This window comes from Rattus norvegicus, chromosome 5 (genome assembly GCF_036323735.1).
Source record: "Rattus norvegicus strain BN/NHsdMcwi chromosome 5, GRCr8, whole genome shotgun sequence".
NCBI classification, from domain to species: domain Eukaryota; kingdom Metazoa; phylum Chordata; class Mammalia; order Rodentia; family Muridae; genus Rattus; species Rattus norvegicus.
The window spans coordinates 33539387-33567015 of NC_086023.1; the positions used below are offsets into that span (position 1 = coordinate 33539387).

Below are 27629 nucleotides of genomic sequence, written 5' to 3' on the forward strand. Positions count from 1 at the left end.
TTTGTTATAATAAATTTATTTTATTAACCAGAGAGTTGTTTTTCACTTAATAAGTCCAATCCAGCCTTTTTCCCTGGCAGGGGCCATCTCAGCACTTCTGACTGTTGGTCATTTGGTACTGGCCAAATACCCTGGAAGCTAAAACAAAGTTGTCACTGAGGTTGTGAGGCTCAAGGTCTTAGTAACAGTGGACTATTTATTGTTGAGGAAAAGAGTATCAGGAAGAGGAGCCAGGGTGTGTTAGACATGGGGATCATGATAAGTGAATTCTTTGGGGTTCGTAGGAGGCAAGAGATCAACTGACTAGGGGACCCGATGCTCTGGAACACAGCGACTTCCCCTCCCCCAGATCCTCCCTCTGTCTGTTTCTGTCCTGAGCACTTCGTTTACAGAAGTGTGGCACCATCGTCCCATCTCTTGGCTCATTTGCTGCATAACATTCACAGAGTAAATGAGAAGTGGAACACAAAACTGTGCTCAAGAGTCCTGAGTCTGTAGTCGAGTTCTAATCAACGGATACAGAAGTGGCATTTCAGGAAACCGGCCCTGGACACCAGGCTTCCGGCGAGCATTTTTGAGTGCAGGCACACGTGTGCCAGACCTTCACAGAACAAAGACCAACGTTCTTAAAACCAGAAAAGTACTGTCTGTTTCTGGCCTCTGATTTTCCAGGAACTGGAATCCAATTTAAACTTGCTTTCCCTCGGTGTCAAGGCAGTTCATCGTCATGCTTCCTGAATGATTTTGCCCCTGGTGAGCCCCGTGCTTACCGTGGGAGTAGAGCATACTGAAGGGGTCGCTCGGAAGAACAGCCCACAATTAAGGAAGCAGGATATGACATAGGGGCAACCTCAAAACTGTTACAGAAGTTCAGTCTAAAAGTATATATATAAAAGAGGGGCTAATAAATGTACTCTTCTCTGATTTTTATTTTTTTAACATTTACTTATTTTGTGTGAGTGTGCATGAATGCAGGCATGTGTATGCCAAGGAGCGTGTGTAGAAGTTAGAGGACAACTCTCAGAGGTCAGTTGTGAAGGCTACACTCTGCCTTCAAGTGCCTTCCCTGAAGAGTCACCAGCCAGCCTGAAGTTGTACTTTGTTATTGTTGGCTTCTGTCTTACAAGAGCACTGAACCATCCGAAAACCTTTCTGAAAGCTTAAATTCTGCAATGCTTGCACTGTGGATGAGAATGGAACCTCCCAATCAGAGTTCAGCAGCCTTTCCCCACCCTCCTTTCTGTTCTCCCAAACTGCCAGAAATTTTGCAGTCAGGAAGCAAACAAAATAGCGGTCAATGAGGCATAAATGGTGCATATTTTCTACAAAAAAAAAAACAAAAAACCAACAACAATGAAATAATGAGGTTGGATTAATTATTTAGGAAAGGCTCCGTTAAAAGAAGCTTCTATCAGGTGTATAATAGTTGTGTAAATGTTTCTTTTTATTGTGCCTCTGAGCTCAGGGAGCTGCTTCCCTAAAAATGTTCTCAGGTCCACACAGTGCTGTTAGGTCCGGGATAAAAGCCGGAACCATGATCAGATAATATCAAGGACCTACCAGAGGAACTTGTTTTTGTGGTAATGGATCATCTGCACAACACCTCAGGGGGTTTCACCTTTTTTATTTCAAGGAGCTTTCAACTCAGAAGTGACCCTACAGGTCAAACTGAGTGTCCTGCACACACCCCTTAAAAAGCTAGGATCACCCCCTTAGCTTGCCTCCTCGGCACCTCCTTTTTCTATACCCATGTCCCAGATTATGATAATTCACTACAAACTGCAAATGTTCTCTTTAAACAATCTTAGACAAGCGGTTTATAGTGTTGGAACCTTGACTGCTCTGTCTGTAAACTATGAGGATAAAGAAAGGTGGTGAAAGGGTGAGAGGCTCCTGCAGAGTGGGTGGCAGTAGGAAAAGCAGACAGGCCAGTATTGAGTTCATTAAAGAAGTGTGTGGGGTCATTTGTTGGGCTTTTCCCTTCTCCTCCCACCTTCCCCCTCCCCATGACTCCTTGGCTCTGCATCAGAAAACTGATCTTTTCATCTGATACTGTCAGTCTGCAAGGCCAGACCCAGACACACTGCCTGACCTGTGGTAGAAACCATGACTTCCTTCCTCAGAATTCATTATGGTTTTGGGTTTGTTTGTTTGTTTGTTTGTTTGTTTGTTTTTGGATCTGGCCTTCTGCTGGAGAGCAGGTTTCATAACTCTTTCCATTAGCTTCCACTCTAAATGAAAACTTTTCAAAGACGTTGAAAGGAAATAGTAGACCAAAAGGAAGACAAGCATTCTATAAGACCAAGAGCAATTTTTTCGAAAGCAGTATTTCTAATTTACACTCTTCTGTAAAAATAAATGTGATGTTAAGATCCTGTGGGTTTGACATGCTAAGATGTTGAGATGTTAATCTTCCTTGAGTGCTTGTGGGGGTGTTTGTCCACACTAACATAGTAGAGCCATAGAATCTGAATTTAAATATTCTATATTTAAATATTCTATATTTAAAGGTATTTGTGATATTTAAAAATTAAAAATACAAGCATTTTAAATTTGCCCAGGAATCTTAGACTGCTGGTGATATTCTTAAACATTTTATAAAGAACTGAAAAATCACATTGAGGGATTGCCTCGTATCTTCCAGTAAATGATAAACCTAGGTCAAAACCAGTCAAGCCTGAGCTCTCACTCACACTCTGGCCTCCACACAAGGGCTTCAGTGATCACACATGACCGGCGATATTCTTTAAAGGGAGTTTTCAGAGGGCTTTTAACTGATGTTTCTCTTTGTTGTACATTTTTAAGCTTTTAATTTTCCTTTCATCGAAGTCCATGGGGTTACATTTTAAAATACTAAGACTGACCTGTTCTTCTGTGTTCCTTACAGCAAGAAGCATAAGGCTTCGAGAGAGCCACACCACCGTCCACGTTTGAAATTCCTTGTGAAGGACACAGTGGCATAATCTGGTGAATCCATTCAGGAATAAAGGCACAGTGAATCCTGTGATTGGAATTTTTCTTTTGTAATCAGAATAATAAGAACATTGAATTAACTCTGAACGAAGGTGTACCTGTGTACAAAAACATAAGGAACTGTTGCTCTTTGCTGGAATGCATGCATAAGGCTCCAAGTTAAATTCTCAGTGCCATACAAACAATACATGTTAATACATGTTTCTTTCTCCATATCAGAGATGAAATGTCTGCTGAGTAGAGGTTTGAGAGTTAAACTTCTAAAGCTTCTAAACGGTAACAAGCATTTTAAAAGTTCAAACAACCAGGAGAGTTTCTCCCCCCCCCCCCCAATGGGTTTAATATGACACCACAAAGTAGTTTTGATTTTCATTTCTCTAATGACCAAGGAGGCTCACTGGACTTGCACATAAATATACAGAGAAGTACCCCTCAGCTTCCCACTCTGTGAATCCTCACATGGATACACTACAATAACATGGACATTGGCAAAATCAATAAAGATTATTTAGAGATCTCGATTCATACGTGGTTGTGTGTGTGCGCACACGCGTGTATTGTGTGACTACTACCACAATTCAGAAGGCCCTGTTTGTCTACAAAACATGGCCTTCCCTTAAGATGTTAAAGCCACTATTGCTTCGTTCCCCTGCTGTCTTTAACTCCCTGCAGTTACAACTGTATCCTCTGTCTCTATGAATGTAATATCCCATTAACTGCTGTGTGACTGAAACTGTGAGGTCTATATCTTCTTGAGATTGGCTATTTTTTTAATTTTCTTTTTCTTGGATATTCTATGTATTTACACTTCCCTCTTTCCAATCCCCAGAAGAATTTCAAAGATCCATTTCCATGAGAAAAAAGTAAGCCATAGACTTAGGTTCATATGAGGAAGTTCAAAGGTCATTTTCAGGACAGGGAGGCTCATTTACAATAATAATGATAGTTAAATTCACAGTGGGGTCTGAGGGTCCTTGCAAAATCCTTAGTATCATCATCTAGTCTTAATTATCTCAATTGCTTCTAGTTTAGAAGTAAATTTATACGTGAATGAGAGTCATTGGTGAGTTATTTGGTTATAATTTCAGTGACTCCTGCTGTATTGGCTTTGACCTGTTAGACCTTGGAGTGTCTTAAAGGTCCCATCCACCTTCCTCCCTATCTACACTCCCCTAGAGTCTGAGCTACGTCGCTTCTCTGGTAGCACTATCCTTCCATGTGGATGTTTACTGAATCCATTTGTTCTGCCCGAGAAGCTCATTCTCCAGTCTTTGCCTGGCCAGTTCCCATGCACACTTTTGTCTCAGCTGACGCAGTTCACTTCCCTCTGAATTCACCATAGCTGTTTCTCTAATGCTCTTTGTGGACCCCTGTCCTCTCTTCTTTCAGCTTTTTTTGCTAGTTTTGAAGTCTGTCTTCCAGCCCCAATATGTAATAGCTGATGTCCCTGGACCCTTGTTTAGGTGGAAAATAATGCATGGCGGTAACCTGGCTTCTGTCTTGGGTTAGCGGGAGCCGCAGCAGTGGTTTCTGTATGGCTCTGTCCTTTCTCCTTAGGCAATGCTGGGAGCTCTGTGGCCTGTGGTTTTTCACTATTACCGCTGTTTTCTCCCTTCCTCCATTTTCCTTTCCTCTTCCTGTCTTTTCTGTTTGTTAGCCTTGCTAATCTGTATTTTCTGAGCAGTCACAAAACTGACCTAGAAAGTGGCAGCTGGGAGGTGCCACTGACCTGAAGGTGAGAAGGTACTGGGAGATTTGGCAAGGCCAGCAAAGTTTAGATAAGACAGGAGTAGTAGGGTATTTGGTACATTTTAAACAAGTGTCAGCATGTCTGTCTGTACAAAATACATGATTGGTTCCCGGTGCCTGTGGAAGCCAGAAGAGGGCACTAGATCATCTGGAACTTGAGTTACAGACCTTATGAGCTGCTGTAAGGATGCTGGGAATTAAACCGATGTCTTCTGAAATAGTAGATAGAGCTCTTAAGCACTGAGCTATTTCTCCAGCTCTTAGGATCCTTGATTCTTTAGTCATTACTGTTGTTTTGTAATTTGCATATATTCATTGTACATTGATCACTGACCAAAGTAACTTTCTATGATGCCCTCTCTGATGTGTCTATAAAAGATAAAGGGAGGGGGGAATTATGTTCTATGGAAGTGTGGTGAGGTATGAGGAAAAGGGGTGCCTCAGCAGATCCATTCTGAAACATTTCTTCCCCCTGAGAGACCAGCCATATAGTATATAATAAAGTTTATTCACAGCATGGGGAGGGGAGTTAAGAGGGTAGTAGGTGTGTGTGTGTGTGTGTGTGTGTGTGTGTGTGTGTGTGTGTGAGAGAGAGAGAGAGAGAGAGAGAGAGAGAGAGAGAGAGAGAGAGAGAGAGGAGTAGAGGCCGGCCATAAGTACTTGGAGAGAAATGGGGAGGGGAATGGGGAGAGAAGGGACAAAGGGGGAAGAGGGTAAGAGCGAGAGAGCAAGAAAGTGAGGAGGGGGCAAGCAGCCCCTTTTATAGTGTCAGGCATACCTAGCTGTTGCCAGGTAACTGTGGACAGAACGCTAACAGCCCCCCTCTCTTCTTTGTCCTTCTCTAGAGATGGATTAGACTCTGATTGTCAGGTTGTCAGATTTGCATGGTAGACTCATTTACCCACTGAACCATCTCCCTGTCTCCCTTCTCCCTGGTTGCTGATCCTTTCCCGTCCTCTTAAGCCAGAAAATGTATTTCTCTGTTTTTACATTCATTCCAGAGAAAGGATGGAGACATTCTGCTCTGAATAGAAAATTCGATTATGAATTCAAACATATGACTGACTTCTTTGTGCCTTAATTCAAATATGACTGTGACTTTGTTTAATTGCAACAGGTTATAGGTTATAACCAGTCTTTGCCCATATTTCTGGATTACAAATTCATATTTACATTTTACTACAGTTGGTTGATTCAGGGTGTACTTAAGTATGTCGGACTCATTTGTAGTTCTGTTTGCAGATTGTCCATTAGTCTCCTTGTCCATACTGACTTAACCAAAATAGACAGAAGGCCTTAAAATAGGCACCGTCTCCAAGATTTATTTTTACAATAATTTTCCATCCCTTCTTATTCTAACACAATAATAATAGTGTTTTATTGCTTTTAATGATTTCTTAAGATTGTGCCTTTGTAGCATCGCACATTAGGTTTGTCAATTTCTTAGTATTCAGGTATTTATTTTAGATTTGCAATAAATAAGAAAATTCTAGCTGGAAATGAATACATGAAATTTTTATTTAAAGACATTATTTGTCTTTTAATGATGTCAAAATGAAGAAGAAAGTATCCTATTGGCTTTGTTACTAGAAATATTAATAACTTAATACAATGGAGGTACAAATGATTAGACTGGGGACTAGAAGTAGAAGCATCTTTTGTTTGTTTTCAGTTCCTGGCTTCCAGTCAGTTGAACAGGAATGCTGCTATTGCTTACTGGAGACTAACCAAACTTGAATCCTTTAAGCAGATGCCTTTGTTTGTGTTCTAGAGTTTGTTGAGGAGGAAATGATCAGTGTTTTTGGTTGGCCACAGAAGGCTGCTGACGTCTCAGCAGCCTCAAATATTCTCTCTGATAGTTTGCTCTGAATAGGCAAATTAATATTTTATGTGACCTATTACTGCTCCACAAAAGAGAAACGAGGTGGGTTCCCAATACTCGTGCGTGGCTGCTCTGGGAAACACTTAGGACTGGGAAATATTGGTAACACATTTTAAAGTAAATTAACCACTAATTGAAAATAAATTAGGATGTTGGCATTGCATTCTCAAAGGGCCAGCAAGTAGTCTCGATTCAAAGCCCTGAAGAAAACTGAAACTTGGTTCTGCAAGAAAGGGCTGTAGTAAGTCAGGACATGTTTGAAGGATGAGTCGGCATTTTTTTAAGAAGAAATTTTAAAAAGTGAATTTACAACCAGATTGGATTGATGGAGCACATCTCATCCATAGCTACTGGACTACACAAAACATGGTAAATACCAAAACTCATTAATAGGCGAAATCTAATAAACATGTACATAGTAAAAATTTTACAGTTTAATAATTTACATTACTCTTACATATACTTGGTGTTACTTAATCCTCATGAAAAGTCCTGACTGTTGAGAACACAGACTTTCTGGTAAAGAAATGAGGTTTATTGTGTCTGAATGACTTCTCTGCATGTGTATAATCTTGTCAGGTTTTAGGTGCAGTGTCCTTGATGTCAGGGCACACTGCTATCCTCAGTGCCGCTTTCAGCTCACTATGATGATGTGCACGAAGTGTTCTTTCTTGCCTTTAATCTGCTTGATCACTGGGCCATGCTCTTCCACCTGGTGCTGGCGATGCCTGCACTCATGTGCCTCACCTAGGAACTCAATTGCCTTCCAGCCACAGCCAGTGAAAGTTTTACTCAATTCCTTGAGTGTATTTGGTTCATCTTTGCATTTCCTAGATGTCATAGTAAGCAGTTATGCCAGATAGGAGACCAATTATATACGTTCAGCTGACCATTTTCAGTTTTACGAACTCTGTTCGATAAACTCTCTTTCCTGTCATTGGTACTATAATTTGATGTCCATGAGGACTTGTGTGTGTATGTGTGTGTGTGTGTGTGTGTGTGTGTGTGTGTGTGTACATGTCAGTGTTTGGAATCCAGTGTCTTTTTCTTTCTTTCTTTTTTTAAAATGTTTTTCCTGTGATATTTCACATGTACTTTTAATACATCTTATCCAGACCATTGGAGATTTTTTTTTTTGGTTTTTTTTTTTTTTCTTTCTTTTTTTTCCGGAGCTGAGGACCGATCCCAGGGCCTTGCACTTTCTAGGCAAGCACTCTACCGCTGAGCTAAATCCCCAACCATCCAGTGTCTTTTTCAATCTATCTCTGTACTTTTTTTTTTTTTTTAAGAATTATTTATTTCATGTATACGAGTACACTGTAGCTGTCAGACATACCAGAAGAGGGCATCAGATTCCATTACAGATGGTTGTGAGCCACCATGTGGTTGCTGGGAATTGAACTCAGGTCCTTTGGAAGAGCAGTCAGTGCTCTTAACCTCTGAGCCATCTCTCCAGCCCTGTCTCCATATTTTTTAAGACAAGGTCTTCCACTGAACCTGGAGCTCTCCTCCATTAGATATGAGTCAAGAACCAGTGAACCATAGGGATCTGCCTGTCTCTACCTCCCCAGAGCTGAGATTTCAAGTGTGTGTCAGCAAGTCTCTTTGTTTGTACTTAGTTACTGAAGGTCAAACTCAGGTCTCATGCTTGTATAGCACACACTTTACCAACTGTGAGGGTTTGCATATGCTTGGCCCAGGAAGTGGCACTATTTGAAGGTGTAGCCTTGTTGGAGGAAATGTGTCACTGTAGGGGTGGGCTTGCAGACCCTTTTAGCTGCCTGGGGATGCTCAGTTGGTTCCTGGCTTCTTTAGGATGAACATGTAGAACTCAGTTCCTCCTGCACCATACCTGTCTTGATGCTGCCATGCTCCCACCTTGGTGATAATGGATTGAACCTCTGAACCTGTGAGCCAGCGTCAATTAAATGTTTGTCCTTTATAAAATTTGCATTGATCATATGCTCACAGCAATAAAACCCTAACTAAGACAGAAGTTAAGTACCAGGAGTGGGGCATTGTTACGATAGGCCTGACCATGCTTTTGTTTGGAAGAATGTGGATTTTGGGATTTTGGATTTGGAAAGTAGTGGAGCACTTTAAATGGGGCTTAATGGGCTATCTTAGTAGGAATGCAGAAGTCTTTGTTACTGAGAGTGATTTGAATTGTGCAGGCCGGGTTCAAGAGGTTTCAGAGGAGAATTTCAGTATGTGCTGTAAAGACTGCTTTTGTGGTATTTTGGTGAAGAATGTGGCTGCTTTTTGCCCTTGTTTGAGGAGTCTGCCTGAGGCTAAGGTGAAAAGACTCAGATTAATTGCATTGACAAAGGAAGTCTCAGAAATGCCCATCATAGATTTTGTTTCCTGATTAAGTCTCATGAAGAGCATTTTAATGAAAAAAGGAAAGTTGAAAAAGGAGAAATACAAAATATATGGTTCGGGTATTAAAGGGACACCTGGAAGTGAAATGGAACTGAATTCTTTGTTCAAGGATAATAAACTGACTTAAGGAAGTAATGACCTTGGGACAAGAACCCACCCAGCTAGGTTAGTGCCAGGCAACTTAATGCAAACCTTTAATCCTAGGAGACAGGCATACAGATCTCTAAATTCAAGGTCAATCTACAGATCAAGATCCAGGTCAAGGGGTTGCGGATTTAGCTCAGTGGTAGAGCGCTTGCCTAGCAAGCGCAAGGCCCTGGGTTCGGTCCCCAGCTCCGAAAAAAAGAAAAGAAAAAAAAAAAATCCAGGTCAGCCAACTTTAGGCAGTGAAGGAGTTAGAAAAGAGGAAGCTAGTGATAATGTAATAGAATAAGGGGGTCCATGTTTCAGCTTCTGCAAGCAGCAGAAATCAGCAGCTTTGGCCATGTTTCTCTGGCTTTATATAAGAGGAGAGAAGGAGACTGCTGGGACAATTGATGCTGGTTAGCTGGACCTAAGAAAGAGACCAGCATCACTGAGGCAAAATCAAAATCTTTGGGAAGTTTTTTTTTTTTTTTTTTTTGAGAGCTGTGTTCCAGAGATGCCAAGGTTGTACCTTGTGCTGTGGCTGGGCTTGATAATGTGTAAGAGTCACCCAGGTGGTACTGGTTTTGAAGGCATGAAGGGGTCATGAAAAGCAGCTGAGGCTGGACACTGTGAGAGGCCATGGAAGGCCATTGGTGAAGGTGCAGCCTCAGTTGCAATTGACGACCCAGGACTGAAGGGGTCAGGCAAAGGAGTTGAGGCTTGGCACCAAGAAGAGAGCCTAGGAGAGGCTACTGGTGAAGCCTAGATGCAACGCAAGACCCCAGTGTACTGGAGACCCCAGTACCATGGGATGATCACCAAGAACAACAGCAGCAACAGTGTAATGTGGATCAACCTGAAGTTAAACTGCTACAGAGGGCAGAGCTGGAGAAGTGAAAGGGCCGCCCTTTGGAGGATCATGTATGGATCCCAGACACTGAAGCAAGCTGTAACATTGAAGCTCCCATGGAGACCCAAAGATGTTAAAGATACCAGAGTCACGGGCTATCTGCTGAGGAACGCTGCAAACAGGGAGTGAAACCACCTCAAGAGAAACAAATTTGTTGTAGCTAACAAAGATGAAAAGGGAGTTGAAGGTCTGAAGACCACTTTGACATCAGACATGGAGATGGCGGAGTTTGAAGTTTGCCCACCTGGTTGCCTGCCTTAATTCGGGGAATACAGGTAACTGATTGGATGGACCTCAGAAGAGACTGAACTTTGGACTTTTTTTTCTTTTTTCTTTCTTTCTTTCTTTTTTTTTTTCAGAGCTGGGGACCTAACCCAGGGCCTTGCGCTTGCTAGGAAAGTGCTCTACCACTGAGCTAAATCCCCAACTCCGAACTTTGGACTTTTAACGTTGTTACTGCTATAAACTATGGGGACTTTGGAAGTTGAACTAAATGTACTTTTTTATTATACTATGTTTAAGTATAGCCTCCATAGACTCTTGTGCTTAAACAGGCCTATGGAAGCCAGAGAGTGGAATGTGAGGGTTTGCATATGCTTGACCATAGGAGTGGCACTATTTAGAACGTGTGGCCATGTTGGAGGAAGTGTGTTACTGTGGGGGTGGACTTGGAGACCCTCTTAGCTGCCTGCGGATGTTCAGTCTATTCTTGGCTTCCTTAGGATAAAGATGTAGAACTCAGCTCCTCCTGCAACATGCCTGCCCGGATGCTGCCAAGCTCCTGCCTTGATGATAATGAATTGAACCTCTGAACCTGTAAACCAGTCCCAATTAAATGTTGTCCTTTATAAAACTTGTATTGATCAATAAAACCCTAACTAAGACATCAACTGTCTCCCAAGTCTTTATTTCTGTAACAAAGTTTTGATCATGATTAATATTAATTTTTCTGTCTCAAATACCATTCCTCTAGTAGAAATGATCTGGAATGAAAAGGTACAGAATACTAATAGATAGAGAGTATCTAACACAGTCTACAATTTACTTCGAAAGAGCTCCAAATGAAGATCCCATTGATACATGAAGCACACTTTGAAATAAATTAGGCCAAAGGGATTAATCTTTCCTTTAAACTTCTTAATATCTTTGGGGTTAAGCCTTTTCCTATTTGTACTTGTATATTTAACTAATTATATATTGAACCTTCAAAACTTTATGAGAACCTATTAGTTCTTCTGAAACACTCATCTCCTCTCTCACCCTTTCGTATTCTATTGCTTTCCCCCAATTTTTTTGCACAGGGTTTTCAGGGCTAGCCAATTTATTCAATCCCTTTCTGAAGACAGAGTCAGTTCACATACAGGAAAGGCAGTGTCGTAAATACTTCACATTGAGGGACTTTAGATAACAGAACAACTCAATGGGCATTAACTTTAGGATTCCTTTCAGTAGTAGCTTCAGTCAGGCTTCAACATTGATCTCAGAAAAAAGACCATGTAACTGTAAAGTATTAGTCAAAGTCAAGTAAAAAAATATTCTTTTGGTGGAACTCTTTGGTGAGTCAAAGCAAATAAAGACAGCTGTGCTCACAGACTGTGGTCTCTAGCCTTGAGAATCCATATCAGAGTTCAACAACATTGTCAACCCAGGTTAGACAAGTGAGGCCAGTGGGAACAGAGCAGAGGTCACATTAAAGCTCTCTCGACTGCTCCACTTGAACACCTCAGAGAAACACATTAACTTAATGTGATACAGTACCTATTTAGAAGTATTGCAGAAAACAATGATATTACTTTTTATACAATATTCTAATATCTACGTAATTCTCTCTCATACATATATGTATATATAAGTTGTTTTCTATTTATTTAGAGAGTAAGGTATTAGTAAAACAAGTCAGAATAGTGTATTTCTTTCTTACCAATAAATTTCTAATGAGGGCTGGGAGATGATTCAGTGGTTCTACTTGCCACAGAAGAATGAGGACCGTAGATCAGATCTTCAGAATCCATGTCAAAAGCCTGCAGATGGGATTACCTTCTGTGATCCTACTATGTAGGAGCCAGAGAGAGGGAATACCTTGAAATGCTAATTAGATTAGATGAATGGGTAAGGTTCAGATTCAGCAAGAGACACTACCTAAATAAAATAGAGCAAAATCAAGGAAGATACCTAACATCAACTTTGGGTCTCCACACACATATGCGCACACACATGTGCATAGGTGTACACAATGCACCTGAACACATGTGAACACATACATGAACATACCACACATACATCTGAGCACACACATGAATCACACACAAAATAAAACTGTATATACCTGAAAAGTACATTGTGTTCGAATGCTGTTTCTGTTGTTAAGTCACTTGCTGTACACCCAGGAGGACTAATGTTTGACCATGCACACTAATGTTGCACATGCACCTAATATGTCCATCCCAGATCTGAGTGAGGCAGAGACACTCAGAGGCCCAGCCTAGAAAACATGAGTTTCAGGTTCAGGAAAAGACCTGGTCTCAAGAGGATAGGCAAAAAGTGATTTAGAAGGACATCTGATGCCCTCTTCTGGCCTCCACACATGCATACAAACATGCACATCAGTGTACTAATATACACAGCACTCTCTCTCTCTCTCTCTCTCTCTCTCTCTCTCTCTCTCTCTCTCTGGCACAGAGTAAAAATTTACAAGTTCAAAACTATTCTCCCAGGAATTGATTTCTTAGCATAGGTTTTGCACCCTTACTAATTAAAGTGGTAATTTGTGAAAAACACTATGGTGTTCACTATGAATCTGGTAGGATGCTAAGAGTGGTATGAATAGATAACTTATTTAGATCATTTTATAATGAATTCCTATTTGAAAACTGTATAGGTTAAAATGTGTTTTTTTTTAAAGTAGGCAGATCCCAATTTGACTTAAAAAAAAAAAAACGAAAACAACAACAACCAAATGGTTTTCAACCTAAATATAATATTTAATGGATTACACAAGTTATCCATTACCATTCCATTATATATTAGTCTTTGTAGTACAAGATTTGCCCAAACACAGGCTAACATAAGTGCTTTGGGCAGATTATCACAAGTTAGGCTGTGATGTTTGGCAGCTTAGATGCATTAAATGTGTGTTCACCTTATGATGGACTATGACAAACCAGGCTGTGAATTGAGGAGCACTTCTATGTAACTTTTTTGCACTCTGACATCCAGAAAGCTTTGGAACTAGTATGTTGCTTAAATGCTGTAATCCACTGAGCTCAGGTGTGTAAAATTTATTTATTTCCCCCGGATACGGTAGCCTTATTTTTACTTGCCATCTTGATTTAACAATAAGCTGTTTTTAAACCTTGCAGAAATGAAATAAAAATCCATTTCAATTTTTAAGCAAGCAAATCATGTATACAATGTTTTCTAAAAGTTTGTCATAATAGACAATACTCCCAGACACATTAGAATCATTAACTGGAGAATAAAAGTGTTTGTGTAGTCTTGAGTACCTAAGGAGAAGATGGGGGTGGGGTGGAACCCTTCTTGTGTCTAAGAAAACTTATGTAACGATTCATTCTAGGTGGTAGCAAAAATCTAAAGATCCTATCTGCTATGGTGACTGGGAGATTGATCAGGTCATCGACAGAATCTTTTTCTAGGACTCATCTGTGACATTTATAAAGACTGACTTATTTTTAAAAATGCAGCGCTGAAATGAGCAGAGATGCCATATGGTAGCGATCTCACAGACAGAAGAAGACGATTGGCGGAAAATATGTGAGCAAAGAGCCTTAGGGATGTTGACACATGGCTGCGAAAGGGTACATGCTTTGGTGTGGATAGTCAATGGTGAGTATCTTCAGTCTGGCGATGAGCTACAGTTTGCCGTAGTGAATCAAAGCTCACTAACTAAAACAGAGACAAGAAACTCAGAAACACAGAGTATTAGCAATGGTGTTACAGGCCCAGGTGGGGCAGAAACTCAAGCATTCACCTGTACCCAGGGCACATCTACTCATACATTCCGATGGTCAGGTAGCACATCAGAGACTGATAGTCACAACGTGTGGCTGAACACCCCCAAGCCGTGTCATCAGGTCAACATCATATTCTCTCTCCCTCAGCCGCTACCATTCCTGGCTGCACAGAGGAACCAGTTACCATGCAGTCCATCTGCTGCCCTCATGATAACCTAGCGGCATAGAGTTCACTGCACCTTGCTTTGAGATAAGGAAACTGCAGCTCTGAGAAACCTCTGGTAACTAAGGCTGAGCTGTAACTCAAGCTTAAGTCTATTTGAAATGAAATCTCCTTTTGCTTTAGGATAGAATGTTCTATAAATATCTGTTAAGTCCATTTGGTTCATGACTTCTCTTAGTCTGTCTACGTCTCTGTTTAATTTCTGTTTCCATGATCTGTCCATTGATGAGAATGGGGTGTTGAAATCCCCTACTATTATTGTGTGAGGTGCAATGTGTGTTTTGAGCTTTAGTAAGGTTTCTTTCACGTATGTAGGTGCCCTTGTATTTGGGGCATAGATATTTAGGATTGAGAGTTCATCTTGGTGGATTTTTCCTTTGATGAATATGAAGTGTCCTTCCTTATCTTTTTTGATGACTTTTAGTTGAAAAGGTGGGGAAGCATCTCGAACACATGGGCACTGGAGAAAATTTCCTGAAAAAAACACCAATGGCCTATGCTCTAAGATCAAGAATCGACAAATGGGATCTCATAAAACTGCAAAGCTTCTGTAAGGCAAAGGACACTGTGGTTGGGACAAAATGACAACCAACAGATTGGGAAAAGATCTTTACCAATCCTACAACAGATAGAGGGCTTATATCCAAAACATACAAAGAACTCAAGAAGATAGACCTCAGGGACACAAATAACCCTATTAAAAATGGGGTTCAAAAGCTTAAGTCCAAGTGGATCAAGGACCTCCACATCAAACCAGGTACACTCAAACTAATAGAAGAAAAACTAGGGAAGCATCTGGAACACATGGGCACTGGAAAAAATTTCCTGAACAAAACACCAATGGCTTATGCTCTAAGATCAAGAATCGACAAATGGGATCTCATAAAACTGCAAAGCTTCTGTAAGGCAAAGGACACTGTGGTTAGGACAAAACGGCAACCAATAGATTGGGGAAAGATCTTTACCAATCCTACAACAGATAGAGGCCTTATATCCAAAATATACAAAGAACTCAAGAAGTTAGACCGCAGGGAGACAAATAACCCTATTAAAAAATGAGGTTCAGAGCTAAACAAAGAATTCACAGCTGAGGAATGCCGAATGGCTGAGAAACACCTAAAGAAATGTTCAACATCTTTAGTCATAAGGGAAATGCAAATCAAAACAACCCTGAGATTTCACCTCACACCAGTGAGAATGGCTAAGATCAAAAACTCAGGGGACAGCAGATGCTTGTGAGGATGTGGAGAAAGAGGAACACTCCTCCATTGTTGGTGGGATTGCAGACTGGTACAACCTTTCTGGAAATCAGTCTGGAGGTTCTTCAGAAAATTGGACATTGAACTGCCTGAGGATCCAGCTATACCTCTCTTGGGCATATACCCAAAAGATGCCCCAACATATAAAAAAGACACGTGCTCCACTATGTTCATCGCAGCCTTATTTATAATAGCCAGAAGCTGGAAAGAACCCAGATGCCCTTCAACAGAGGAATGGATACAGAAAATGTGGTACATCTACACAATGGAATATTACTCAGCTATCAAAAACAATGACTTTATGAAATTCGTAGGCAAATGGTCGGAACTGGAAAATATCATCCTGAGTGAGGTAACCCAATCACAGAAAAACACACATGGTATGCACTCATTGATAAGTGGCTATTAGCCCAAATGCTTGAATTACCCTAGATGCCTAGAACACATGAAACTCAAGACGGATGATCAAAATGTGAATGCTTCACTCCTTCTTTAAAAGGGGAACAAGAATACCCTTGGCAGGGAAGAGAGAGAAATAGGCAAATAGGGAATAGGCAAAGATTAAAACAGAGACTGAAGGAACACCCATTCAGAGCCTGCCCCACATGTGGCCCATGCATATACAGCCACCCAATTAGACAAGATGGATGAAGCAAAGAAGTGCAGGCCGACAGGAGCCGGATGTAGATTGCTCCCGAGAGACACAGCCAGAATACAGCAAACACAGAGGCGTATGCCAGCAGCAAACCACTGAATTGAGAATAGGACCCCCATTGAAGGAATCAGAGAAAGAACTGGAAGAGCTTGAAGGGGCTCGAGACCCCATATGAACAACAATGCCAACCAACCAGAGCTTCCAGGAACTAAGCCATTACCCAAAGACTATACATGGACTGACCCTGGACTCTGACCTCAAAGGTAGGAATGAATATCCTAGTAAGAGCACCAGTGGAAGGGGAAGCCCTGGGTCCTGCTAAGACTGAATCCCCAGTGGACTAGATTGTTGGGGGGAGGGCGGCAAGGGGGGGAGGATGGGGAGGGGAACACCCATAAAGAAGGGGAGGGGGGGATGTTTGCCCGGAAACTGGGAAAGGGAATAACACTCGAAATGTATATAAGAAATACTCAAGTTAATTAAAAAAAACAAAACAAAACTCAGGTGACAGCAGATGCTGGCGAGGATGCAGAGAAAGAGGAACACTCCTCCATTGTTGGTGGGATTGCAGACTGGTACAACCATTCCGGAAATCAGTCTGGAGGTTCTTCAGAAAATTGGACATTGAACTGCCTGAGGATCCAGCTATACCTCTCTTGGGCATATACCCAAAAGATGCCCCAACATATAAAAAAGACACGTGCTCCACTATGTTCATCGCAGCCTTATTTATAATAGCCAGAAGCTGGAAAGAACCCAGATGCCCTTTAAGAGAGGAATGGATACAGAAAATGAGGTACATCTACACAATGGAATATTACTCAGCTATCAAAAACAATGACTTTATGAAATTCGTAGGCAAATGGTCAGAACTGGAAAATATCATCCTGAGTGAGGTAACCCAATCACAGAAAAACACACATGGTATGCACTCATTGATAAGTGGCTATTAGCCCAAATGCTTGAATTACCCTAGATGCCTAGAACACATGAAACTCAAGACGGATGATCAAAATGTGAATGCTTCACTCCTTCTTTAAAAGGGGAACAAGAATACCCTTGGCAGGGAAGAGAGAGGCAAAGATTAAAACAGACACAGAAGGAACACCCATTCAGAGCCTGCCCCACATGTGGCCCACGCATATACAGCCATCCAATTAGACAAGATGGATGAAGCAAAGACGTGCAGGCCGACAGGAGCCGGATGCAGATCACTCCTGAGAGACACAGCCAGAATACAGAGCAAATACAAAGCAAATACAGAGGCGAATGCCAGCAGCAAACCACTGAACTGAGAATAGGACCCCTGTTGAAAGAATCAGAGAAAGGACTGAAAGAGCTTGAAGGGGCTCGAGACCCCATATGTACAACAATGCCAAGCAACCAGAGCTTCCAGGGACTAAGCCACTACCTAAAGACTATACATGGACTGACCCTGGACTCTGACCTCATAGGTAGCAATGAATATCCTAGTAAGAGCACCAGTGGAAGGGGAAGCCCTGGGTCCTGCTAAGACTGAACCCCCAGTGAAGGTGATTGATGGGGGGAGGGCGGCAATGGGGGGAGGGTGGGGAGGGGAACACCCATTAAGAAGGGGAGGGGGAGGGGTTAGCGAGATGTTGGCCCGTAAACCGGAAAGGGAATAACACTCGAAATGTAAATAAGTAATACTTGTTAATAAAAAAAAATAGTGATAGGTAAAAAAAAAAAAGAAATAAAATCTTTTCTGGAAATAGTCATTGTTGCACCTGCTATTTACACAATCAATTCAGAAGTCTCCAGATCCATCCTTGCTGAACCATCTCTTCAGAAAAGTGAGCATGGCTTTCTGTGTGGTGACCTCTGCATGACCTCTGGCTCTTCTGTCGTCTCACAGATGTTACTTCTTCTTTCTCTCAGTAGCACTCATGGGAGTCATCTCAAATGATTGCTTCTGTCCCCAGTTGATGTGCCCTTTTCCAAACCAGGGAATATGGAGTCACAACTGTTTATGTCTAAATCTGTTTTAGTCAGGAACTTCGATAGCACTAGGCTCACACCATGAACAATGACAGAGTGGGCCTCACCATGAGCGATCTGTGAGTTTGATTGTCTTGCTGTTATTTCTTCTTTGTCTTGGTTTACACTGCAGTATTTAAATCACATGGCTGTATTGACAATGACATGATATGACAACTATATCCATAACATCATTGGTACCTTGAAGGCCCTGGCACAACACTTCTAACCAGCTTGCACAAAACTTTCCCTACCGCCACTTCCACCCAGGCCAAAGGGGGAGTACTTGTTCATGTGGCCTAGCAAGGGACTCTTAGAGAGCAACAAATCAGGCCTTCACTGGTGTAAAGGTAACATGGAGGTCTTCTATGGTTGGCTTATGGTTGTGTATGAGGAGACCATCCTGTGAATGGCAACCAGACACGCTGAGATACAGAAAGAGCAGAACCAGACAGTCACTGGCAAATGTAACAATGCAGTGTCAAGGCAGAGAAAACCTCAGAGCAGGCAAGAGAGCAGGGTGACAGCCAAGAGTGCAGACATAGCACAGGCAGTGTTAGTGCGAGAAGCGTCAGAGGCCTGAGGGCCAAAGGTCTGGGACACCCTTGGACACCCTGGAGCGGTAACCTGCTCTCTCTCTCAAGGTCTTGGAACCTTGACACCCTACACTTGGGAGTTGTAATAAAAGAACTGTCAAGAGCTGTGGAATTCTAAATGGGCAGAGCTCCTGGTGCAGTCATGATTTATATCCTGATAGAAGAAAGAACACCAAAGCCATCTGATTAGTAACATTTAGAGTGAGACTAGGAGTGAATGTGCATCACAAACTTTGATTTTTCTTTCCTTAGCCTTAGTATCAGGTTTTCAAGAACTGCCAGGAAAAATTGAGACGGATTGGTTTATACTCCCTGGAGACCATTAGTGCTGAGAAATAGGCTGTAGGTCGCAAATTTCTTTGTGGAGATTTTGTGTTATTCCCTTCTGTATTAATTTCTTATTTCTAGGATCTGGGTCAAATTGTAGGTCTGGAAAAATGCCAAGTAGCTCTATACAGGAATGAAGCCAATCAAAGGTTATCTATCAAGTGATACCAAGGAGAGGTACATATGAATTATAATCTTTTCTATCATGTAAACCAGTTAGAATATTGCTGCTCCCCCGTGTCCTTCTTTTGCTTCTTAGAGCTTATATTTGAAATATTTATTCTAATCAGACTTCAGAAAAGACCTTTGAACTTAGTTACTTTCTTGTTCAAGTTTTCATTCTCAAGAGAGAGACGCTAAAGGCCACAGATCAGCAGGGAGATTTCACAGAGGTTCTTAGGCTCATGACCCATTTCTGCTGTGCTCAGGTTTCTAAATCCTATTTGGATCTCAGCCAATGTCACTTCAAAGCCACCTTTCGCCTTGGCACAGTGATATCAGGGCTGAATGGTACTGGTTCAGCCCAGCGGCGCTGGCTCCCAGAGACATTCGAAAAGAGTGCAGGTGCTTTCAAGACTCAGAACAACGACTTATTTCAAGATAGTATTTTGGCTTAGAGATTTTTTTTTTATTTTTGAGTGTGTGGTACTGTGAATCAAGCCCAGAGCTTTGCACAGTCTAAGTCAATACCATGCCGCTGAGGTACATGCCCAAGGTTCCAATTGTAAAACAGGGTTCATTGTAACTCAAAAGTTGATCATGTAAAACATTAAAGTTTGTTCTCAGTAATGGTCCTGTGACAGTTTACGTCAATATCCGCACTAGAAACATTTGAGACAACTGGAGCTGACTATATTTGAGTGTGCTAGCAGTTAAAGTTTTAATAGTCCCATACACGAAGGTATTGTCTTTGTATTGCAAAGTAAAAAGCAGTCTCTGGCCAGGTTGGGATGCCACCTACAAATCAAAGATTGTTGTCTTAACAAATCAAGATTAAGAAAGAAAGAAAGAAAGAAAGAAAGAAAGAAAAGTAGTTTTTACAACGGAGCTGAAGTTGCATCCTTTTCATGATTCCTTGTGTGCACTTCAAGGTTCTGCAGTCAAGGCACACTAAGGAGAAAAGAGGAAACAAGAGACTCAGACCGTGACCAGTGCATTTGGCTAGGTTAACTGGATAAGAAGTGTTCAACTCAGAGAAGAAATGGGATGTATGGGGGACGGAAAAGAAGGGTGTCTTAGTTACTGTTCTACTGCTGTGAGAGACTCTGTGACTCAAGCAACTTAGCATTTACTTGGTGCGTTGCTTACAGTGTTAGAAGGTGAGTCATGTTCATCACTGTGGGAAGGACGGCTGCAGGCAGCCATGGTGCTGGAGCAGTAGCTAAGAACTCACATCTGATCCACAAGTCGCAGGCAGGGAGGGAGAGCCTGGACCTGGGCAGGACCTTTTGAAGCCTTGAAGCCCACCCTTCAGTCCCTTACCTCCTCCAACGAGGCCCCACCTTCAAAATCTTCCCTAAATCATTAGGGACCAAGCACTTAAACATAGGAGCCTATGGAGGCCATTCTCAAACCACCGAGGACAGTTAGAGGTGCAAGAGAGGAGCTAGAGTAGATGTTTGGAAGGGAAAGGTGAGAGTATGTAGAAGAACACGATCACAGTGTAGACGGGTGTGTCAGGGTAAGGTCACATATCACACACTTGTAACCATGCACTCTGCAAGGTCATGTTTCACGAAATCCAGCATAAGCACCCTTGGCACTCTGCCCAGCAACTGGATTCATCACACTTTTCTTTACCGTCAACTTTACTAAGAATATTTACAATGAAATTTAAATTGCTTCACTGAACACTTTTAAGTTGATTGCAACAGTGAAAGAGTCAAGGTTTCAGCAATAGTATCTTTAGTGAGCTGCTTTTGATTATAAGGTCCAGCCAATCCATAGGCATCTGCTGAATCCTTCAGCCATGAAAGGAATGTGTGTGCACAGGTTTGAGAAGTTGGAATGCTGATCTGTCCAATATGCAGATAACTGGGACAGCCGTAGAAAAAAAGAGAAGTTGGTGTGGGGCTCTTTCTCCCTGAAATTGAATATGACCAGAGAACCAGGGGTTCTAGCATGTTCCTATAAACACTGGAAGTGCCCTTTGCCCCAAAATACACCTTGATTTCTCACAATCCTTCATACTTAGATGTGGTATAGTTGCTGTTTTACGTTTGGATCTGTGTAGTGAGCCATACTGGATTTGGGCCTGGCCACTTTTTGACTGCATAGCTCAAAGTGGCTAGGTGACTCTGGGCTGTTTGGCCACAGATATTCACCCCTAAGATGACTGCCATAAAGTCTTAAGATTGTTGAATGAAAGCCTCTCCCATGAATTTACGGCACAGGAAGATAACATTCAAGGGATGCCTCAGCTCAAGCAGATACCAGTCATCTCCTGAGCCAACACCCGGTGTCTCCACCGCCTGACCTCATCGTCTACCGCCTGACCTCTTTGCCTCCTGCTATCACTGCCTATACCCTCATCTCCCCCAAAGGACACTCCCTCTACCTGAAAGCCTGAAAAGCTCTAACGTTCACCCCAATAAACGAGACCTTGACAATAGAATCTTGCTTGGTCTTCTCTCGCCCCCCATTTGGCCCAAGGGTAGCGCTCCTTCGGAACCCTGAATAACTGGGTCCCTGCTGGCGGGGGCAGATCTGAACCCAGAGCAGTAGACCATGTATCTAAGCCACAGAGTGGCATCAGCACAAGGGCAGCAGAGGAATGTGCTGCTGGTTTTTGGTTCTTTGATACTAAAGTCATTGCATAGACTTTGTATAAAATGAGAACATCATTCCTCCAAGGTATGGTTTAAGGGGACAGTCTTTATTGGAGAGAGAGAGAGAGAGAGAGAGAGAGAGAGAGAGAGAGAGAGAGAGAGAGAGAATATCCAGAGGCTTCTGGAAGAGTCCAGAGTAGGGAGAGAAAATAGTAAACTAAACATTGGGCCTGGCCATGGTGGTGGTAGAACAGGGCTGTGGAGGAGGGGAGTAATAGAGGAGGACCAAGAGAGGAAGACAAAAAGAAAGAGCAAAGGAAAGCACAAGACTGAAACAGCAGGGTTGTCTATAGGAAGGAGAAGCTGCAGGAGGGAAGGCCAAGAGCTGGAGGAGTTTAGGGTAAGGGCCATTGTGAGAACTGAGAGCAGCTCCAGGACCTGAATGAGCCTTCGGCCAGCCTTCAGCCTGCACTTTGGTATGCTAATAGGCACTACCTTTTGCCATTTTCCAGCGTTTCTTTGGAACCGGACTAATTGAACAAATTCTGTGAACTTTATTTTAGAAATTGAAACTCTCTATCTGTTCAGTGTGCTTGCTCTGCGTTTCACTCCCTTTCTTCACCATGACCTACAGAAGGATCACAAGTTATGCCCTTTGAGAAGAAACTGGAATAAACTAAAATGTAAATACATCTACCTTTTCTGTACACCATCTACATAAGGAGAAGACTATCATCCTGCCTTTTCGCCCATCACTGCCTTAGTCACCTAGAATTTGGGGCTATCCCATCTACACATCCTTGAGTTCTCTGTAGCCACCCTTACACTCCTCCAGCACTTTCCATCACTTTAGGAGCCCTTCCCCCTGCCAAGATTCAAGAGGACTTTACATTCTCTGAGGAGATGTGAGTCACTATTGCTGTCGCTCTTGTGCAATTAGCATAAAGTCCTCCAGCACTAGCTACGTTCCCTAAATTCTGCTACCGTGTTTGTTTGTTTTTTCCTTTTCTACTAAGGCATGAGAATCTGCAATTCAGATATCATGTCCAATTGCCACCTGATTTACTTGTGATTCATCCCATAAGAGGTTTGTTTTCAAATAGATGGAAAGGAAACTCTAGATTAGCATCATTAAAATCCATGAGGTCGTCATGGTCTGCCGGCTGTACACACTCTTCCCTCCCACTTCTAGGGGTCACTGTGTCTGACCAGGTTCAGAATGAGTATTGGAAAGATTGAGGTATGATACAAGACCAGCAAAGGAAGAGGAGAAAGCTTGTTGGAAGGTGCTGCCTCTCATAGCCTCACACTTATTAAGCTTAAGGAATAATATTGGTTCTTTGTCTGGGAACCAATATTGCCAGATTCCTTAGACATAGTTCAACCAAACAGCGAAGGCTGGTTGAAGATGCGTGACTGATTTCCAGATTAAGTTAGTAGTTAACTTGGCACAGAGTTGATAGACCTCAGAATATCTCTCAGAAATGAGCAAGACATCTTAATCGCATGCAGATTGGTCTCATAACAAAATACTTTTTCTAGACCGTATCATTTTCCAAAAGAAAATGGATTGGGTTTTGGTGGGAAATACTGAACACATAAATCCAAGACTCATAAGAGATTTGATTGCATTTTTAAAATGAGTTGGCAAGGCCATTAAAGTATCGCTTCTCAAAGGTGGAAACATCAGAAGGAATACGAACACTGAAGTCCTAAGTCCCGCCTGGTTGACATTTCAAAGGCACGATGGAGTGGGATAACAGTAACTGCATTCATGCGCTCTGCTGAGGGGAGGAGCGTTTACGGGACAGTTGGAAGACTTTGTTAGAATGATCTCCTCCTTCATGCACCTTAAACAAACGGACACGCATGCTGTTGGTGAAGCTCCTGAGATTCTCTGCCAAGAACACATTTATTAGGCACGGCAGGCTATGAACTAGGTTCCGAACACTGGAGTAACCATCAAAATCTGCCTACTTTATTCTCCAGTGATCAAATGGAAAGGAAAGGGTTGGAAGGGAGGCCGTGTTGAAATAACTCCAAGGAAGTTGTGAGGAGAAGCAAAGGGAAGGCCCAAAGGGTTCCCCACTAGCCAGTCAAGTCAGGTGTGCATCATCCATTAAGCACGCTGTGAAGAATCAGGGGGGGGGGTTAGTATTTAAGCTGGTGTCTATTGTTTTTATTGAGCCCAATCAATAGCAATGTGAGCTGTGCTTTTACAGTTTTATGAGAGTGTGCTTCAGTAGTTGTGAGCCGTGCCTCTGTTTACCAATACTTCCCACTTTAGACTTTCTGAGCAGACATGCTCCTGCACTAGCTGTGGGCACATGGCCTTCAATGACTTCCTATTCCTTTTGGGGAAGTCTGAGTGACAGTCTGTACCGTGCACAGTACGATTCAAGGCAGTGCCGATGGACCCTCCATGGCTCTTTTGGGGTCTCACCATGTTTTGCTGCCTGGGAATCATTAGTGAGCACCAGGAAGTGGTATTGGGGGTGGGCTAGGACTATCTCCGAAGTCCTCCCTGACAGGGTGGTTGGTGCCCCACTTTTAATCAAAAGCAGTAGATCTCCATTCTCTCGAAGCAAACGACCTTTCATGTAAATTTGTTCTAAATTTATAACCCACCAATGTTACACTGGAGACTCAAGACTGGGTTATAACAGCAACTGTTTGACATTTGTTAATCACTGGAATTCACAAAGAGAGGTTGCCTCCCTTGAGCAATTTGACATCTAGAAAGTAGAAAGAAAAGATAAATGGAAAATATATTTTAATATTTATACTCAAAAAATTCTAAATGATGTCATTTAACAGTGCTGGAGAGGGGAGGCAGGTGTGAGTCCATTCTTCTTGCTCTGAACCAGACTCCCACATCCCCATCCCAAGGCTCTTAGAAAGGGTTCACCCCACAAGGTTTTCTAGAGTCTGAATCTGCAGATGGGAGCCTAAGGTTCAAGGATCCCCAGCTGAAGAAGAGTGGAGTCCGGTGACACTCAGACCTGTGCACTGTTGATGCCTGCTTGACCTTCTTTCCAGTTTGAAAGGAGCTGGGGAGAATGATTTAAAAAAAAAGACAAGGGAAAAAGAAAGAAAGAAAGAAAGAAAAGAAAAGAAAAGAAAAACAGACCAAAGGGATCTAGGAAGTGAAAGGGAAATGACAAAGTCCAAAATGCGGAAGGTAGGAATGGTAGGTTTAGGAGTCAAAGACCAAGTGAAGGAAAAATGGCTAAGGGCAGAGAAAGAGCGGCAGAAGAGCACGTGGGAGCTTGTCAGACCCCACCCCCTCCTTCTGTTCGCTTCTTCACATGCAGCCATTTGTCTGGTTTCAAATCCTAGTTTTATGGCAGGACACTTCACCTTTCCTGAAAATGTAGTTTAATTTATAAACATAAGAATCTGATTTCTTCACAAGATCATGATAAAGAAGACACCACATTAAAACTCCTAGAACACATACACAATGGTGAGGTTAAAGAAAAAAATCATTCTTCCATGAAAACAGTCTTGGTGGTGGTGTTTTTGACTGAACACTACGGGGAAGGCAGAAAGACTCTGTTGTTCCCATCCTATCTAAACACCGGCCTCTCTCCTCTCTCCATTTGTTTTCCTCAGGGGGTTATCCCTGCCTAACCCCTAAATGAACATTTCAGCCTTTCTGACTGTAACGCACTTTAACAATGTAGCTTACCGTCTTGCCTTTTGATTTCTGTGCATGAGTTTTCCCGCGACCTTTGTCTCAGCAAACCAGTTTCGACAATTTAAGTTTAAGAGTAGCCAATACCATCGCCGAGTTTCTCATACAGCAAACAGGGTGGAAAACAGACCAAAGGTCGGTGGTGCCCCTTGCCTACTGTGGGAAGCTTTGCTTTGCCTCACACTGGGACTGTTTACTTCTGTTCAGCGGTGACTTCATAGGCTCTTCTAATTGGCTGTCTCCAACGGCAGCTTTCTACTTGTCTTGAAGAAGGAACAGGGAGAGAAAAGGGACTAAATAAATGTAAACATTCTATGTGATGGTCAGGGTGTGAGGCTAGCGCGCTCCTACAGTACACGATTAAAACCTTATCCGTCTATAGGCCAATGCAGACTGAGGAGCAGGGTAAAAGATTAAGACAAGAGGCTCCATTCAGGAGCTACCTAGTCTCTTCTTTCCCGTATTCTCATTTAAAATGTCAAAGTCACATAGAATTCAGGACTGTGCCTATACTATTGAACTACATACAGTATCTGATGTTCATGTTCACTCAACTAGAAACTATTTAGTTTAGCTGTCTCTTCTGGAATTTAATGACTGTGAAAGTGTCTATGGATAACTTGAAGTGTTTTAGAATTTACACATACATATGCACACGCAATCGTAAACCACAGCATTGTCTTTTGGAGGACCTCACACTTTGGAACTCTTGGGTGGAAATTATAAATGTGAAGATACTGTAGTACCAGTCATGACCACTGGATGGCAGGATGCTAACACCTTTGATTTGCTGTCTTTCTAACTCCTGTACCCACTCTGGAGATGATTGCTTTCACAATATTTTCTTCTTGTCTTCTGTGAAGGTTTCTTTTTTTCTCCCCAAAAATATTTGCATGTATTTTTATGGATAGTAAGTGAATATGTGTGAGGTCAGTCAAATATTTCAGTTGTAGAAATACATTCTTATGGAACTTGACTCAAATATTAACCTCCCTAAATAATATTTGTTTTGTGCATGTCTAGATCAAAAAGATATTTATTCTAAATTCTAAAAGATTAGAGTACTGGGGATTGTTTTTACATTAGTTAATTGTGGGTGAATATCACTACATTCACCTGTGAATGTGGACAGAGCGGTCAGTTCACTGACCCTGAATCTCAGAGCTTCCCAGGGAAAGAAAATGAACATTAATTCTGTTTTCATTTCCAAGAGGTTTTTCAAAAAGCACAACGGAATTCATTCTATGAAGCTGACTGGACTCTGGAAAATAAGACAGTTGGATTCCAGAAATAATCGTCTCAGCTCTTCTTCCCAAAGATCAGGGATTAAACAGCTTCAATGAGCTTCACTCAAAATAGGATTTGAGGAAATCCTGGGTGAAACTAGGGTCATGTTTCAGTAGACCTACGACTATCTCTTGAGCATCTGCTTAGGGTGTAAATATTTTTTAATTGTTTATGTCATGCTAAGGTTTACGGAATAGCTACCTGAATGGGAAGAATTTAGAAAATTGTTTAGAATTGCATGGAAATCAAAATTCTCTGGAAATGGGTAGGAATCTAAGTCTTTACATCATCACTTTTCCTAAAAAAGATTTCTGTTACTTTTGTTTCAAAATAGTTATGATATGGTGCCAGGCACCACAAGAGTAACAGAACTGTGCTGTTTTCTCGGGTTTTGTTTTTTTACTTTTTTTTTTTTTAATGGAGTGTGCTGGATGTCTCTACAGTTTTGTTCAGATGACTGCAGAACCTGGAAAAGCTGTTGCTGCTGTTGATGCATAACACACTGCTATTATTGGTCTTTTTATATAAATATAAATATATATATACAGATATATAATTTGAATTTTTGGAAACTTTAGCTGTGCTGTCAACTTTGGAAAAAAGTATCCCCGTTTACTGTGTTGAGTTGGCACTGTACAGAAATTAACAGCCATATTGGTCTAGAAATGTTGAACTTAAGTTTTTTCCATTTGTACAGGGGTAACGCACTGTATTAAATATGTAAGGTCTTATCTACGTGGGTTTGATTACAAAAACTAATAAAGTATTCTCTAAATTAAAAAAAAACAAAATAGTTATGATGATGGTGATGATGATGGTGGTGGTG

At 41.8% G+C, this 27629-nt stretch overlaps 1 protein-coding gene and 1 long non-coding RNA gene across 4 annotated transcripts in view; one reads left to right on the forward strand and one right to left on the reverse strand.

Annotated features, from left to right (window-relative positions):
* Tmem64 (transmembrane protein 64) overlaps positions 1 to 3004 on the forward strand; it is a 46399-nt gene extending 43395 nt beyond the window's left edge. For both annotated transcript variants that reach the window (XM_017593699.3, XM_063288438.1), the window contains one exon: positions 2888 to 3004. In XM_017593699.3, the coding sequence (XP_017449188.1) occupies positions 2888 to 2934 (47 nt within the window). In that variant the 3' untranslated portion in view covers positions 2935 to 3004. The remainder of the gene's footprint in view (positions 1 to 2887) is intronic.
* LOC120102836 (uncharacterized) lies at positions 1 to 25801 on the reverse strand. 2 transcript variants are annotated; one of them, XR_005504667.2, is made up of 5 exons: positions 25511 to 25793; positions 11944 to 12043; positions 4891 to 5091; positions 2865 to 3071; positions 1 to 138 (listed from the first exon to the last, which is right to left on the reverse strand). It is a non-coding gene; the product is annotated as an uncharacterized LOC120102836 (long non-coding RNA). The 2 variants fall into 2 exon arrangements; XR_005504666.2 differs by lacking the exon at positions 11944 to 12043 and having other exon boundaries at positions 25511 to 25801.
* Positions 25802 to 27629: the final 1828 nt, after the last annotated feature.